Below are 16,720 nucleotides of genomic sequence, written 5' to 3'. Positions count from 1 at the left end.
GGTCAGCGTATCTGACAGATGGTTGACAGCGAGGTGAGGAGGTTAATGCCCAGTAAATCCAGAGATAAGCATATTCTGCATCATAACGCATTTTACTTTGAACACACTTTCTCTGATTAGTTTGGACACTGGATGGGAAAAATCAGTCCTTCACACAAATACTGGATTAACTCAAGATTTAAATGCAAGGACAGTTCAGCGAGTAAGACGAGCTGCGATCGGTCACGATGGAGCATCTCTGCTTCGCACACAGGAATAAAAAAAACATCAAAACACAAAACTACATTTCCACACAGAGGTGTAGGCTTCTGTATTCTATTAGGCTAAACGCATGTGGTCAAAATGCCTTTAAAAAAACAAACAAACAAGACCATTTTATCTTCTCTGGAAGAATGACGAGGAATATGCCAGTGATTTGTTAACTGGTCCTAGCAGAGCATTTTTCCTGCGTAATGACCTCGTTTTGCTCTCTGTGGGGTTTGTTTTATGACTTTAAGAACCGCCAAGATCTGTTTCGCCCAGACGCCAAGAGGGACATTTCAACTTTAAAGAGAATTTAGGACAGACCTGGCCACCAGAGGCACGGCATCAATCAAAAGCCACTTAGAGCTAAAATTTCACCATTTAGTACCTATAGGCGCATGAGCTCATGGCAGAAGAGTAGGAGAGGAGGAACTGCTGCTGCTGCTTTGCATGCTCTCAGCATAAATCACATTTTATAGCAATTCGTAAGGAGAGTGCTTCGGTTTGCTCGTTTATTATGGAGTCGACTTTCAATGCCAAGGCCCTCACCAGACAAAGAAGACTGTTGTTTTTACAGCAAGCAAATGAGCCGTATACCCTGAAGGAGAGAGCCTCAGAGAAACACAGAGCTCATCACTCATCAGTTAACACTATTATTTACTGCAGACTGACTGACAATCGCTTTGGAAATATGTAGAGCAAAGAAAACAAGCTCAGATTTTTTTTAAAAAGTGAACAAATTCAGACCACAGACACATCTCAATCAAGTTCAGGAGCAAATGATCGGTCTGCAGATTATGCCAAAGAACTTCTCCATCACAACTCCACTGAGAGACTGCAGCAGGTGGGCAATGCAGATAGCCCCTCCCACTTGTAATAGCTTATGGATCGTAGCAGATCTTTTCACTGATGTGCACCTGTTAACCTTGGAAAAGCAGGTGGAAAACATCCATTATACCTTATTCTTAAAAACATCAAAAATGTGAAAGTAAATGTAATGAAAAAAAAATGTTAAAATGAGTCAAAACATGAAAACAATCTCCTTCCACTGTAATTCATATTTGGCAGTATGGCTCTGCTTTGAAAGAAGCAATGACAAGAGCATTGTTACAGGTGGAGGAAGCCTAGAACAGTGGGCTAAAGGATATCGGCTGATCCATCAGCTGATGTGAGTTAGTACTGAGATTGGTTAGTCTGCTGAGATAGTGGCTCGGAGGCCTGAACTATACGAGGCATCTAAATGTCACAGGTAGAGATGGCACGATACCACTTTTTTATGACCGATACCGATATCATAAATTTGGATATCTGCCGATACCGATATGAATCCGATATAGTGTTTTTTAATCAACAAAACTTGTTTTTTTTAATATCTTGCTGCATTTTGTATAAGTTCATACTCAAGTTTAAAACAACAACTACACTAAAGCTAATCTGTTATACCTGTATGCAAAAAAAATGTTTCATAGTTCAGCAATACTGATCAATCTAATAAACTTAAACCTACACCATCCTCCCTATTCTGGTATTTTAAAGAGTACTTAGCGTAGATATTAAGCAACCTAACTAATAGGGTTCCAACTCCCAGCAACAAAAATAAATAAATAAAAAATGGGGAACCACCCCTCACGCTCCACCTCATGATGCTTAATCGACGTAATCAACCTTAATTTGATGCAGTGTGAAAAAAAATGCACAGAAATCAATTCTTTTTCAAGAAATATTAAATAGATTCAACATCTTTCTTCAACAAAATTGCAGACTGCACAGATGGTACCTTCCCAAAGGAAAAAGTACTATAGCTTACTAGGGTATATTAGACTTAATAGTTACTATATACAGTAATTGACTTCTATTCATTTTACATCAAATTAAAACTTTGGGTGTCAGATAATTATTTATTAAAAGCTAGACATTTTAAATGAGAATAAGAAAGAAAAGTATGTCTTTGTGCCCCCTTTTCCCAGTTAATGCCCTATCGGCCCCCCTGGCTAAACTTTGCTAGATCCGCCCCTGCTCAGTTACCAGCGTCAGCTACGTAGAAAAAGATCCTGGTGTAGAAAGTAATATTAAATACATTCTAACAACAGCTTATCAAGCTTAAACGTGCTGCTGTTGTTCAGCCGCTGGTTTCCTCTTTCTGGTGCAAAGTGGGCCAAAAACAAACAAAAGAGACGGACTCGCAACAGAAAAGCCGATCAGCTGATCATTAAGCAGTTTCATGATTGAAGTAGCAGCAGGAGAGGCAGTCGCTTGTTAAGCTTAACGCAGGAATGCTTTACATTCAGAGATGGACTTACACACTTGCTTTACTTCTCTCGGGGATAACTTTGTCGGAGATGAAATGCCGGATTGCTAGCGAAGCTCCAAATGCTATCCAGACCACCGACAGGTCCTACATGCCACAGCCGCTCTATCACGTGATGCATACTGCTCCGACGTGCTAACGTTCTGAGGTGAGTTACGGCGTGTTGCAAGTTTTGTGAGGTGCTTTCGTGATATTTAATGGATCGGATTACATTTTTTATTTTTCTCCGATATCCGATCCAGTAATTTAGGTCAGTATCGGACCGATACCGATACGTAATATCGGATCGGTCCATCTCTAGTCACAGGTACAAAAAATAGGTACGAATCATAAATGCCATATTTGACATATTTTCTGGTAGAAAAGCACCCCCAGCTGCTGATCCTGGATAGCATTAGTTAGCATTTTAGGGAAAAAAAAAAAAAAAGAGTCTGACTTGTGCACAGAGAATAAATAAGCACTGTTGTTTCCTCTCATCGGGTCAGTATAATGAGCAGCAACTTCCATTAATCAAACTAGATACACCAGAAAAAGAAGCCCTGCCTTCAATAAACAGCTGTCTGCTCTTCCCAGGCCTTCAAAGATAAGTACTCCACACACACTCCCTCACAGCTGGTCTGCTATGTGTGAGAGAGATAGGAAGAGATAGCAGGTGTGGGTAAACCATTATCAGCTTTGCTGTGTGAAGAAGTTATTTTGGTCCGACCCCACAGGAACAACACAGAGGAAGAAATGTGAATTGGCCTGAGGTGGACGAGTCTAATCCGAGATAAAGAGGTTTTTATGTCTGGACCCAATGAATTTCCACAGAATTTAGTTTTTAGACTGCAACTTTGCCACAGTGAACTGAAGACTGGAGCGAGGATAACGACTTGGATTTCCTCTTGTCAGAGTCTGCGATCTGCGTCGTTGTGATTCACTGTTATCGCAGCAGCAGAGCGCGGGAGGCACAGCCGCGAGTCTGATGTGTCATGAGTCACTTGTGTTCCTCTCAGGCAGAAAAACTGAAAACTTTTGCCTCTCAGCGCCGTCTTAACTCTCCTCCTCAATCCTGCTCACCTTAATGCCTCGCTGTACTGTCAGATATCGAAGAAATCAGCGTTACGTAACGCGAACGTCTGCTTCCGGCTCGTTTGAATTTCCACTGAACAGCGAGCGGAAAAGCTCCTTTTTCCTGATGTGTCAGTAAGCTGATTCGGGCCTGAGAGGTGTGCACATCACCGGCAGGCAGTGACAATTTTAGGTCCTGTGCTTTTGTGTCCATGGTAACTGGAAGTAGGTGTGTGTGCGTGTATGGTTGACAGTGAGAGCACACACACACACACACACACACACACACACACACACACACACACACACACACACACGTGCACTAATTCACAAAAAACACACACAATCCCTTCTCGCTGCCCTTATTATCACCTACTGGAATCACACCTCAGACGGGCTGTGGCTCTGGCTTCTCCTTATCAGGCTCAGTCCCTACCAACCAACACAGAGAGCCCCCTCCCCACACCCCCTCCCACGTGCCTGATCTGTGAGGCACCTCAAAGCTGGGCCTCCTGCAGTTGTCCACTTCTCTGCCTGCTCTGTGGACGCGGTCTCTTTGTTCGGCGAGGCGAGGCGCTGACGTCAAATCGCCTCCTTTGTTTCAAAAACGCCTCAGTTTGAATTGTTCCTCGAGCACCGATTCTTCAACCTGCCCCTGTTGCTGGGAGCAACAATGAGATAAATGACAAGATTTTTCAATCAGCGCATAAAAGAAGAGGGGGAGGAAAAATAGAGGAATTAGCAACAAATACAGATGTCATCCATTACTCATAATAAAATCTTGTTTTTTCAGCTGGAATATAAGCTGCACTGCTTGAGCTGCAGTATTAATTGGGGCGTCTGTATGGCACTTTCTGAAGCAAGACATTAAATAAGTAGCCTTGTTACTCCAGGGCTTCTCGATTGTCAACAGTGAAATTAGTATCATTTGTTTGTCTGCTGCTTGTTGGAAACTAATAACTAATAATATTCTAAACCCACAATCAGCTGATCTGGTCTTCTTTCTATAGTCTCTGAGCTGAGGAGGTGAAGTAAACAAACGCTCTTTCATTCTGAACAGGGTGACTGACCCATCTGGAGGTGCACCTGATCGCTTCCTGCGCCACCCCATCGGGGGTTCAAAGTTGGCCCGTTCAGAAGGAGGAAGGAGGAGGCCAGGCACAATAACGCTGCGTTGACGCATCAGTAAATGAGTTGTGAGAAAGATCCTGAGGCAAAAACACAAGGGAGTCATTGAGCTGTTCGGTTAAAGGGCCACCGCAGAAAAATAGATGAGAGGAAGATGTAGAGCCTTGGCAGGAAGGAAGCCCTCATCACTGAAAAAAAGAGGGCAGGCGGAAAGGCTCAGGGCCAATGGACAGTGACCTTAACATTGACGGAAGGCCCTGTGAATAAATGACTATAATTCAGAGTGTGTTCACTTCAAGCGAGGGGCTTAACTGCTCTGCAGACACCTGTTCGGCTCGACAGAGGAGCCTTTCACTGAGGACAGGTGCCTCGGCAGCGAGCCGCCAACTTCCCGATCCCAGCTGCTCCGCTTTCAGACCTCGAACAGAGATTCCTCACATGCCTTCCTGTCAGCCCCGAAAGCCTAAAGACTACTCCCTGATGCAAACAAGAGGCATTGAGTCGACAAAACAAGAGCATGTGGTTTAAGGCGCATAAGCTGCACGCAAAAAGCTGCATTAGTGCACATTTCTCACTCCGGGACAGATCAGAATCAGAAAACTTTATTAATCCCGAAGGAAATTAGGGATTAGATTACAGATGTTTTGTCTAAAAGTATGTGCAAGTTTCACTTCCTTCATGAATAACGAGACATCACCTTCAATATAAAGAAGTCTGACGAAGATTCAAGTAAAATAAACTCAAAGCTGCTGCATCATCAAAATTACTTCTCAGAAATCTTTCCACAGTCATATCTCCTCAGTATTAGTCCAAGGTGACGTCTTCATCACTCTAACCAGTTCGAATTCTATCTGCTGGCAGATTACTTCACCGATTATTTGATGAAATTTTGGTGAGAACAGTCCAAACAGCCCACTGCTGACTGTTAAATATAAAAAACTAAATACCAGAGCCAGAAAACCTCACAGTTCAGCTGCTGAAACTAGAAAAATGTTCAGTATTTTTGCCTGAAAATGACTCGTTAATCAGCCCTAATTTGAGGTTTGATGGCGTCTGTTTGCACTCTCCAGATGCGATTTCAGCCTTACAGCTTCAAATGAGAAAGCGCCCTGCTGGAATAATCTGTGTGAGAGTCGAAACACGTGTGTCGGTGCGCTGGGTCCGTCAGCTCGGTGACCTGTGCACAAGACAAACACGCTGAATGAGCGGCGAGTCGATTAGTGTGAGAGGGGAGCAGATGGAGCCGGGCTGAACACTCAAACCTTAAAGTATCTGCCGCTGAACCCTAAAATCAGCAGCGGGAACAGGCAGAGAGCATGTATGTGGTTTCATATACACATATTATTATCTGAGCCGCTTCACATAGTATACATACTCGGGCACATGTAAGCACTAGTCACGCTTTTCAGATCTGGGCCAGTTGGCTGTGGTCCAGCATCAGGGCTGGGCTGAGCAGCTCGGTCCCAGCATGCTCGCTGTGCGAGGAGCAAGGTGCTTCAATGCATAGCAGGAATGTTTTCAGCCTTTGTTCGGGCGCAAAGGGCTGCGGGATTCATTTTAAAGGAGCTCTTATAGGCAAGGGCAAGTCGAGGCATGTCTATAACGGCCTCTTATTGGGCCTCACGAACACTCAGGAATATATTCACAGGCATATTCGCATGGTTACATGCAAACCAGGCGTCTACTGGGAAACATTACATCCCATTTACACAGGCTGCCGCCTCTGTGGGTTAAGGTAAAAGCAAGCCAGTGGTTTTTCCTGTTTGTTTGCCTTGTTTATCATGTTTTGGGTGAATAAATAAATAAATAACTCAACTCTTTACCCTTTAAAAGCCAGCTAGGACTAACCCTTGAAGCTCTCTTCTGAGCTGAACAGTTTCTGTCATATTTCAGGCCTACATATAGACCAGATGACTGTGTGCGTCACAAGTTAGTGAGGGTGGTCTCTGCTTGGATAACCCTGAAAAACTATTGTTAATAAATCTTTATCGACATATACCGAGGTTTCAAAACTCATCACTAAGGGTACAGGGAACGTCGTCGAATGTCGTCTTCGGAAAATCAGTCAATTATATGGGAATTGAACAAATTTCTTTGTTATCTTCCGAAACATTTCTTCAGTTCTTTGCAGTTTTGTTGAGACGGCCTCGTTTGACCTGCTGTGACCGTTAACTTACAGTTGCTAATTTTCACTAAGCTTCACACCAACCTAGTATTGTTATTAATGAGTCATTTAGTTGAATTAGTATCTCCCTAAGCCTGTTAAATTACTTTAAACTACCGCCACATAACTGTCAGTTACAGCCACAATGTAAAAAATGTTTTCTAAAGAGCAACTAATCCGTTAATTATCACCTTTAGCCCTAATTTTACCTACAAATAATCGTCCTGTTCGCCCACCTTACCCGTTTTTAACAATACTTACACAGTCAGTGATTACAGTCTCATGACAGCCGATAAAAAACAACCACAACTGCGCAACAAAACCTATATTGTAACCAACTACCTCTTCATTGTAAGTACTATGAACCAAATCTGCACTTGTAATAAGCCGCAATTTGCTTTTATCTCAACAAACCTGTATTTCATTTTTAGGCTGTTATACCAGCACTTCATCGGGTAACATGAATCCATGATTTGAAGTCATTCAAGTGGATGGAAGTTGACTTACTTTCCCTAAACCACAAATTAACCTTCATCTAAACATTCTGACACAAACCACAAACAGCAGTGGAAACACAGTGTGTGGGGTCAGGTGGTCTGGCTTTATGGAGAAGTCTGTGAAAGCCTCCGAAGTCATTCAGGATGTGTTCCTGTCTGAGCTCGCATAATCGGTTCCAGGGGCCTTTCAGAAGAGAAGAATTATTATTATTAAAAAAACAAATAAAAAACACATCCAGATGACACAACCTGAATGCGAAACATCTCCATCAGAAAATCCACCCAAGAGCCCAAAGTGGCTCCGAGTTTCATCCGAACTCGAGCGCACGCTCTCGTTTCTTTACATCCGTCAAAATATGAATCTCATAATGACATCTTTTCTCTACTGGAGGGCCTCTGCAGCTGTGTGAACTGGCCGGGGCGCTTTCTCTCAGCAATGTCATCATCACAGCTGCATCTCTAAAGCCTCTCTCCGCTTCCTCCCAGGAGACAAGCGTCTTATCCTGAAACAGCCTCGGCTCACATCTATCCGTCAGTCTCAGGAGTGAACGACTTCTATAAACGTATTTTTGTTCTCCCTGCTGCACTTTTTTTTTTCCATTCTACTTTTCGTGGGGGGGGGAAGAAGTGGGTTTGCATGGTATGTAAGCAAAGTCACGTGAAGCCGTTGTGGTCGCAGCCCAAAAACAACAAATTTAATCTGACTGTGTAATAATTCTGTCTGTTTGCTGTTTATAACAAGCAACATTAAAGTTGGCTGCAGATCATTTCATCCTCTCCTGTCTAAACATGGATAATTATGGGCTATTAGATGTCAACATCCATTTCCTTACACCCATGAGACATGGCAATTTGAGGTTGTTTTCTTTTATTTTTCGGGATTATATTCTCAGACTTAGATCTTCAGCTTATGTGCAGCTAAACTGAAATAACACTGGTTGCAACAGAAATGGGTGCTTGGTTCGTACAGACGCAATTATGAATCAAGAACATGCGTGAAGCCACCGGGTGGCTGCACCTGTAGTTCAAAAAGCACAAAATGAACCAAACTACACTGGTTGAGGATCTCCACTTTCATGTTGCGCTGCAGCTGAACTCGATTGCTCGGGCTGTAAACTTGGTTCACGTTAAACTTTAAACATCAGTGACTTTCCATGCAATCATTAATTTCAAAGTCCAGCCGTGTGGTGAGCTCAGGGACTTTCAGTGACTAACTTCCTTGTCAGTAATTGCTGCTAGAATTAGAAAGGTGTGGGTGTCACACCTTCACAGCAGCTGGTGACTGCTGCTCGACTCTGCAGGTACATTTAGGTGGCATTCAGAGCACCAACTGCTCTTTTCCCAGACAAAAGCTGCAGTGTCGCGCACCATGTTTTATCTCTGCACGCCTCTTTATCCTCCGACTCCTTCTATGCATTGATGTGTTAAAGTCTATGGGACCCTTTCCAGCTCCATCACCCCGAGTGCAACAGCTGACAGTGGCTTGATTGCACAGCTCTGATAGGCCTTCACAGACCCCAAAGTGTAGAGCGGAGGCCTCGCCTGAACACAGCATCTCTCTGTACGCTGCTTGCTGATCACTGTTGAGTCTCCGGATCTGGACCCAGGAAGTCTGTGCAGTGTTGGGACACCTGCGGGGGGACTGTGAATGTCTCTGTGACAGGACCGCAGGATGGAAATGGCAGCGAACACGCAGTCATTCACCAGTCATCCATGGCTCTGCTCCCATTCAGACACAGACACCCACTGAGGCACAAAGACCCAGCTGCCTCAAGTGGCAGACTTACACACAACATTGAGCACTAATACAACACAGCTCCATTAAGCCCTTTAAGAAACGTCCTGTCACTGCAGCCAGAGTGCCCCTCTATACATCCCTTTGGACAGAAGGGAATTCATCACAAAGTTAAAAGGGGGACACATTTAGATCATCGTGTGCCAAACAGGCCAAACGCTCTGAGCTCAGATCACACCTGTTTAGTGTTTTGGTTAAATCCGAACTAGTTTAAAATTGCACAATCCATCTGAATGGTGCCTCCAAGCTTAATAATGCTGGCATTGTGATTCTGACAGCTGTGCATTACAAAGACAGACGTCAAACTCAAACAAGTGGAGCTTTTACACACCTGAGTCACATGCAAACTTTGTTTTTCTGCTCTGTTCCTACAGTCTGTTCAGTCTCTAATGATAAAACCTGCGTGTGTTACACTCAGAATGTGGATGCAAAACCAACGAGGGACTCGATAAAGAATCAGACCTGTGAGGTGTATTTTAATCAATATCAATCCCTAGTCTTAGAATCACATCCTAACAAACCAGCTTCAGTAAAAGAGCAAATACAGTCTTTATAGAAACTTTATAAACCACTGATTAAACAGCTTTGAATGAGGAAATTTCATCAGCACAGAAATTGTTTACTTTTTGGGAAATTAGCTTTCACACTGAAAACCGAATGAGAATATCCGAGACTCACATCCACACCTATGGCCCATTAAGCTAACGAGCATGTCTTTGGGCTGTGGCAGGAAACCGGAGCACCTTCAGGAAACGTATTCTGGACAAGCTCCACACAGAAAGATCCCAGGAACTCAGAACCTCTCAGCTATGAAGTGACAGTGAGGCAACCACTGTACCACAGTGCCGCCCACGACTTAAAGAATTCACCACACCCGACAAAGAAGTCATCTGGCAAATAACTCACTTCCATATAGAAGGCCTGGCCTACTTTTTTCACATAAAGACAAAGGAAAGTAATTTTATTATAGATTTATGTTTTGAAAATAAAGGGTTTGGCTTTTTAACAAAGTAATAAAGAGTTGTTGACTGTAGTGTTAGAGCAGTTCATTAATTTATTGAAAAAGTAGCCAATCAGACAATCATTATAGCAACAATTTAGCCGTTTCATTAATAATTTAAATAGTTTATTAAGCAAAAATGCTCACGCTAAGCTTTTAATAAGTCCACTTGGCTTCTTGGAAACACTTCCAATCGGGTAACTTATCAGTTTTTTACTACCACACTGCTCACATATTAGATTAGACAGATGCTAGAGGAAGGAGAGTGAGGTACAAGGTGTTCTGTGGCTGTGCATCAGGACATCCACAGTGTAAAAAACGTGGGAGAGCACAGCTGAAAAAGCGAGTATCACCTACATCAGTGAGGAGTGGGGAAAAATGCTGTGCTACACACAGAGGACATGTCAAAGTTAAAACGAATCAAGGTCTGCTGCGAAAAACACTGGCCTGGCTTTCGGACAGTGAATAATCGAGCCGTGAAAAATTCTCACATTAGCCCACTTTGGAGCCACTCGTGACTCCGGGTAAGTCAGCAGTTGTGCTGTACGAATGCGCGGAGGGCCTGTAGGAAGAGATGCTCCCGAGCTGAACAAACCAATTACACCCCTGTCAAGGCCGTGGCGCTGCACTGCATCATCCCCACAGAGGCCCCACAGTTACACTGTGAGGCTTTACTCTGGCTCAGGAGTCCCGGCACTGCCGAGCCGTGAGGCCTGGCATGTGTGGCTCGATCATAAGCCCAACTATTAAGTGTTTATGGTCCTTTATTAGAGCCTCAGTGTGGCTAAAACAAAGTCTGCCCTGGTCAGTAGACACCAAGCAACTGAGGCATGTGACTTCTATTTGATTGCAGAGTGTGTTAAAGCTGCAGGGCAGGGCTGCTTTTACCCCATGACTCTCCCTTTAGAAGAGTGTGTGTTTGGGGGGGCGAACCTCCAAGACTGCTGCTGCTGCACATTCCTCCCAAAGCGGAAACACAGGCCATTAGCATCACATGCTAACAGAGGCTGCTCAGACACAGTAGAGCCACAACGCTTCATGTGTTTCCTTGAGTGCCTCTCAGGGACGTTTCACTCCACTGTGACATTCTTTGAAGTGGAAATACAGGATTAGCCTCCTCGTGGTTCTATGAACAAAATAAATGGTTTAAAAGGTGATAGAAAACTCTATCTGAACACACATGGCTTATGTCTGCCTGGAGGTATAATACAAAATATTTATATAACATATTAGCACTGTTGCCTCATAATAAGAATGTCCTAGGTACAAATCCTGTCCCGAGTGAAGGAGTCTCCCTGTGCCTGCGTTGGCTCTCTCCAGGTATTCCGGTTTGCTCCCACACTCCAAAGACAGGCTAATTGCTGATGCTCAATTAGCTCTAGGCGTGAATGTGAGCATGAACGGACCTGCGCAGGGTGTACTCCACATCTCACCCTGTGACAGCTGGGATAGGCTCCAGCCTAGGATGTCCTCACATCGGCGCTTATTACAGCTTGCACCTGACAAGTACTGTCACATTAGGACTAAAAGTGAAACCAGAACTCGGAGGAGACATGGAGCATGACTAACAGAAGAAGGCATCGCATCGTGGTGCAGATCGGGATCAATTTCCTTAAAATTACAAAGATGGTGCACTAACCCTGGTAGTTGTTGCTCTCTGCATGTCCTCATGCCATTACTGTCATTTGTGATCATCTCCGTTCTTCTCATGAGGAATTTGGTTATTAAGCACGTATCACTCACCACATAGCGTGTTATAACCCAGTTATATTGCGCCATATAAATTTCTAAATAAATCTGAGGGATTATTTCGTGAGAAAGGATGATTAACGCTCCAGCAATGCCATGCATTTGCTTACTTGTGGCCTATTGTGACAGAGCAGTGGGTCTCCGGAGATGATGACAGAGCAGTCCATGTGAAAGCGGGCATACTGGCCAAGCAAGCCTGGACTGGATGTGACATAGCCCTCAATAACTTCAGAGACAGGATCAGCTGAGTTGCACAATGGGCAATGCATTAGCTAACTACTGACTGTCAGCCTCAATAAACTTGAACCGTGCTCACAAAAGGCGCACACGCTCGACGGCCTCGACTGGCACACTTCGTTAATTAAAGAGGTGAGAACGAAGCCTGTCGGCTGTTTCATGACGGCGGAAGAGCTGCTAAAACACTATTTGCTGTTCACGTAGATGTTTATTTACGCTTTAATCTACCTGGGAAGTGGAGCAGGAAATCTCCTTTGAAGCACGATCAGAGTTCCCACTGTGAAACAGTGTGACCTTGTACGTCATTGTGATTCTATTATTATAAATCTGAATGTGGAAACAGTTTATTTAGACATCTTAGTGCCACTATCACACATCTCTCTTCATGAAAAGCTCAGAAAATAGCTGTTTTAAGTGGCTCGTAACAAATTTGGAGACATCAGGAGAAGTTTATATACATTATTCTGCAGTTTTTAGGCCATTAATAAAGAGATTTAATTATCTGGTGTAAGATCATATTTGTTAATAAGTTGGAAATAGAGTTTTAACCTTGTATACAATGGGTGCTAAAAAAGTCTAACACCTAAGTTTACTGATCAGAGGTGTAAATACTTTTAAGTATTGAATGATAAACAGATCAATGGCCAACAGATGACCTGTGAACATTAGTAAATATTGATAAAACGACCACCCACATTTTAGCTCCTTTACTCAGGATGTGTTGTTAAAGAGGAGATGCACTTCCAGTAAGGCTCACTTGATGTAGGTCATGTAAACTGTACAGGGAGGAATCATATTATGTGACATCTCTACCACGCAGGGGCACAATGTTACTCAATTTAAAACTTTAACAAGTTGAGAAACTTTAGTTAAATTCAGTCAGTCTGTGGGAGTTAAAGAAAAAAAAAAAAGAGCGTAAACTGGAGGACGAACATGGAGGCGGACGGGATGAGGCAGACAAAGCGTCGGGCCAAACTCATTGATCAGCAGCAACACTGTTCCTCCCGCGCTCCCTTTGTTCAGCACTCTTTCTGCTTTTCAACCAGATGCAATCTGCTGCTGTTTAGTAATCCAGAGGAGGCTTCCCGATGACTCAAAACACTGCAAACCAGCAGCTCACGACAAACTAGCTAATATATTCATAGCGTCAATCCACCTCTGTGCTGTCACTGTGTTCTGACACAGGAAGCCTGACTGAATGATCACCAAATAAGACATCAGTCTTTCCTGAAAGCAACTGGAACTTACAGAGAAGTTATCCCAGTTTCCCTCGGGGTGTCTTCGTGTTTCATCAAGTAAAACCGAAGACTGGTCTCAGCTAAATAGCTGATTTTATAACTGATGTTAAACTGCAGATCAGCTTGACAGGAAAAATGACAAACCAAGAAACCGCAGCATTTTTATGACTCATAAAACTACATTTGAACAATTATAATGTGACGTTTAACTATAGCAAAGCATCAGACACTGGAGACAGTCGTCTTTAGGGTCTCAAACAAAAGCAACTTTGTGTTTTGTCTTTCTCGATTTATCTTTCCATTTAATCACTGCAGCTCAGATTTGAAACATCACAGCAGCTGTCACCCATATCCCATCCAGACTCCATAACATAAAAACAATAGAATAGTCTGAACAAAGAGACCAGATCTACTTTTATTCAAATCTGATGTGTGAATTTAGTTTTCAGCCTACACATGAAACAACTAATGATCATATTTCCAATAATTCAAATATTTAGCACAAAACACTACAAATGTTCTTCAGTCCCATTTCATTCACTTGAATCTATTACGCCAGCAAATTCTCAAATTGAGGAGGAATCAAGTTCTGACGGCACTTTTGCTCAAAAAAAGAAAAGAACAATGTGGTAATCAGACAGCTTTTCCAAAACAGTGTGAGTCACATTTAGACCGCACTGTACAGATTTAAAAAAAAAAAAAAAAAAAGGAAATAAAAGCCAAACTTATGAATGACAACTCCCACAATCAAGTCTTTAGACCTTCTAGTGTGGAGGGCAACGCAACTGTAATACACAGATCAGATCTTTTATTTAATCGGCTACTCTCTGTTCAAAAAAGCAAACAAACAAAAAGTTCTCAGTGTCTCATAGTCCACAACCAACAGGGAAACAACACAAATCGAGTTAAGGTAAAATGAGATAACACAAAGAAAAGCAGGAAATTTTAAACCATTTAAAAACAGATATTTTGGTCAAAAATTAGATTTTTCCCTATCATCATCATCAACTACAAATTTTACTTATCAGTGCACCAAAATATTTCAAGGTTAATTTTAACCTTTAAAATAATTTTTTCAGTTTATAAAAAAAATAATTAAGTATTAACTAAATTTGTTAACTGTTTGTTTCCTGTTTTAAATCTTTGTGATGTGGCTTTTAGGGCCAATAGTGCTTTTCTGCACACATTTTAATGCAACTAAACATCACATAAACACAAATCAGAAGTCGACAATCTGAACTCATCTACTACTTTACATGGTGACACTGCAGCCAATCAGGCTGGAGAAGAAGCTCCTGATGCAGGTGTGTGTGATCTGCAGGTAAGCTGTTGGGGGATTCTGTGTATTGCTTGAGAGTCCTGTAGGTGTAGTGGGATAATTAGCAACAGGGCCATCTTTGAAAGGAACAAAACAAAGACTCTGTTTGTAGGGATCTTAACACTGAGTCCAGTGTTGAACAGATTAAAAGGTGAGGACGTCTGCCATCCTGCTGACCTCTGAGCGAAAGGTCCCTCAGTGGCCCCCAGATGCCCCCGACCAATGAACCACTGTCTAATCCTGGACTCCAGAACATACTCAAAAAACACACATACACAACCCACGCAGACTCATCCACCCCAGCCCAGAAACACAGACAGGATGGGGAGGCAGGGGCCCTCTGCAGGCCACAATCACCACAGCATGAAAAATTAATGTAAAAGGGGGGGAAACCCCCAAACTTTAACATAAAGATTACACTCGGAGAAAAAAAAATCTGCACATTTATGAGTCTAAGCGATAATTAACAATGATGAAATATTATTCCAGGCTAAAGCTGCACATGCAGAGAGAGAAAAAACACACCTGACATCAAGAGAAGGAGGGTTAAAGCCAGGCATTGTTTACCAGGCCTCATATTGTGTTATTGCTCTGGGCAGCAGCTACACAATAGACCAACATTAATGCAGACCCAGGCAAGACGGAAGAAAGGTGAGCAGGGCACACCTTTGCTTTTATTTACTGCTGCTCGACCGAAACTACGCCAGTAATTTCCGGTGTCGCCTGCAAAGAGGTGGATCCCTGTGCACACAAACACACAGCATACCTCAGAAATTCTTGCAGGCAGGTGTCACAGAAGCGGTGTCCACAGGTGGACACTTGGACGGGCTCCCGCATCGCTTTGCTGCAGAGCGGACACTGGAAGCGTCTCTTTGGCTTCTCCAGGAACTTGTAATCAAACCCGGGCATGGCTGCAGGTTCTGTCGCTTTTGTCGGGCCTTCGGCTGCAGGTTAAAGGTACAAATGTCCTCTCGATCCCCCCGCAAACGGGGCTGTCTAGCTGCGCTGCCGTGAAGCCGATGAGGGGTTCATATCACGTCCCTTCCGCCGCCGACGGATCGGGCTCTGCAAATTCGTCCTCCCGCAGTGCTCAGCTGTCTGACGGCAACAAAGGCTGGACGGTCCGAGACAGGCTGGAGAAACGGTTCTCCCTCCGCAGTGTTTATGTTGGCCGGCAGAGCTGCTACAGCTGTGCGGATGACTCCTCTGGTGATGCAGAATTGACACACTGAGAGCAAAGCAAGAGCCCTCCGTCTGTTTAGGTGCACCGAGTCCCGCCTCCTCCTCCTCCTCCTCCTCCAGGCAGGAGGAGTCAAGGAGCTGAAACGCTCTGTTCACACCATTTTATCTCTGTGATCCCCTCTTTATGAGGCTTTAATCGAGCCTTTGTCCGGCTACAGTGGGCTCTCATCGTTCTTTCATTTCACATTTGATAATTATCAATGTTTATTTATCAGCTTAGACGCCATCAGGGGTCCACATAAAGTGTCGGAGAGTGATAATAAATAAATAATTAAATAAATAAATAAAAAACTAAACATACATAGTGCCAGCTGGTGAAGTCACACGTGAGAGAGGTTTCGCAGTAAAGATGTAAATTAAATAAAGAAAAACTGAATCCAACTCAGACACCTACAGCACAGTCAGAGGGGAGAGGCGCCCCCTGGCGATGGAGCAGCACACCAGTCTGGTATTATTTCGTTTCAAGCTTAAATGTTTCATATAAATGCTTCATTAAAAATAACCCCTGACGTCTGCTGTTATACTCATTAAAAAAAATAAACATCCGGATGTCATTTCGTTCACGGGGTCAATAAAGCGCACAGCTTCACATCTGGATCGGTTTTCACCTGCTGTATTGCCACTGGATTACATCACCATTACATCATCACACAGGACAACAAAGGCAGCTGAGCCATGTCCCCAGAAAAGGTGAAATAACTCGGTGTGTTTATAGTATTAAACTACATATTAATGACAGCGTAAAGAGGAG

General features: G+C 43.3%; 1 protein-coding gene across 1 annotated transcript in view; it reads right to left on the bottom strand.

Annotated features, from left to right (window-relative positions):
- traf4a (tnf receptor-associated factor 4a) overlaps nucleotides 1-16,011 on the bottom strand; it is a 38,179-nt gene extending 22,168 nt beyond the window's left edge. The window contains exon 1 of the mRNA XM_082502784.1: nucleotides 15,494-16,011. Coding sequence (XP_082358910.1) covers nucleotides 15,494-15,636 — 143 coding nt within the window. The 5' untranslated portion in view covers nucleotides 15,637-16,011. The remainder of the gene's footprint in view (nucleotides 1-15,493) is intronic.
- Nucleotides 16,012-16,720: the final 709 nt, after the last annotated feature.

This window comes from Aulonocara stuartgranti, assembly GCF_965226115.1.
Source record: "Aulonocara stuartgranti genome assembly, chromosome: 14".
In the NCBI taxonomy this organism is placed as follows: domain Eukaryota; kingdom Metazoa; phylum Chordata; class Actinopteri; order Cichliformes; family Cichlidae; genus Aulonocara; species Aulonocara stuartgranti.
This window is presented reverse-complemented; position numbering and strand designations above follow the sequence as displayed.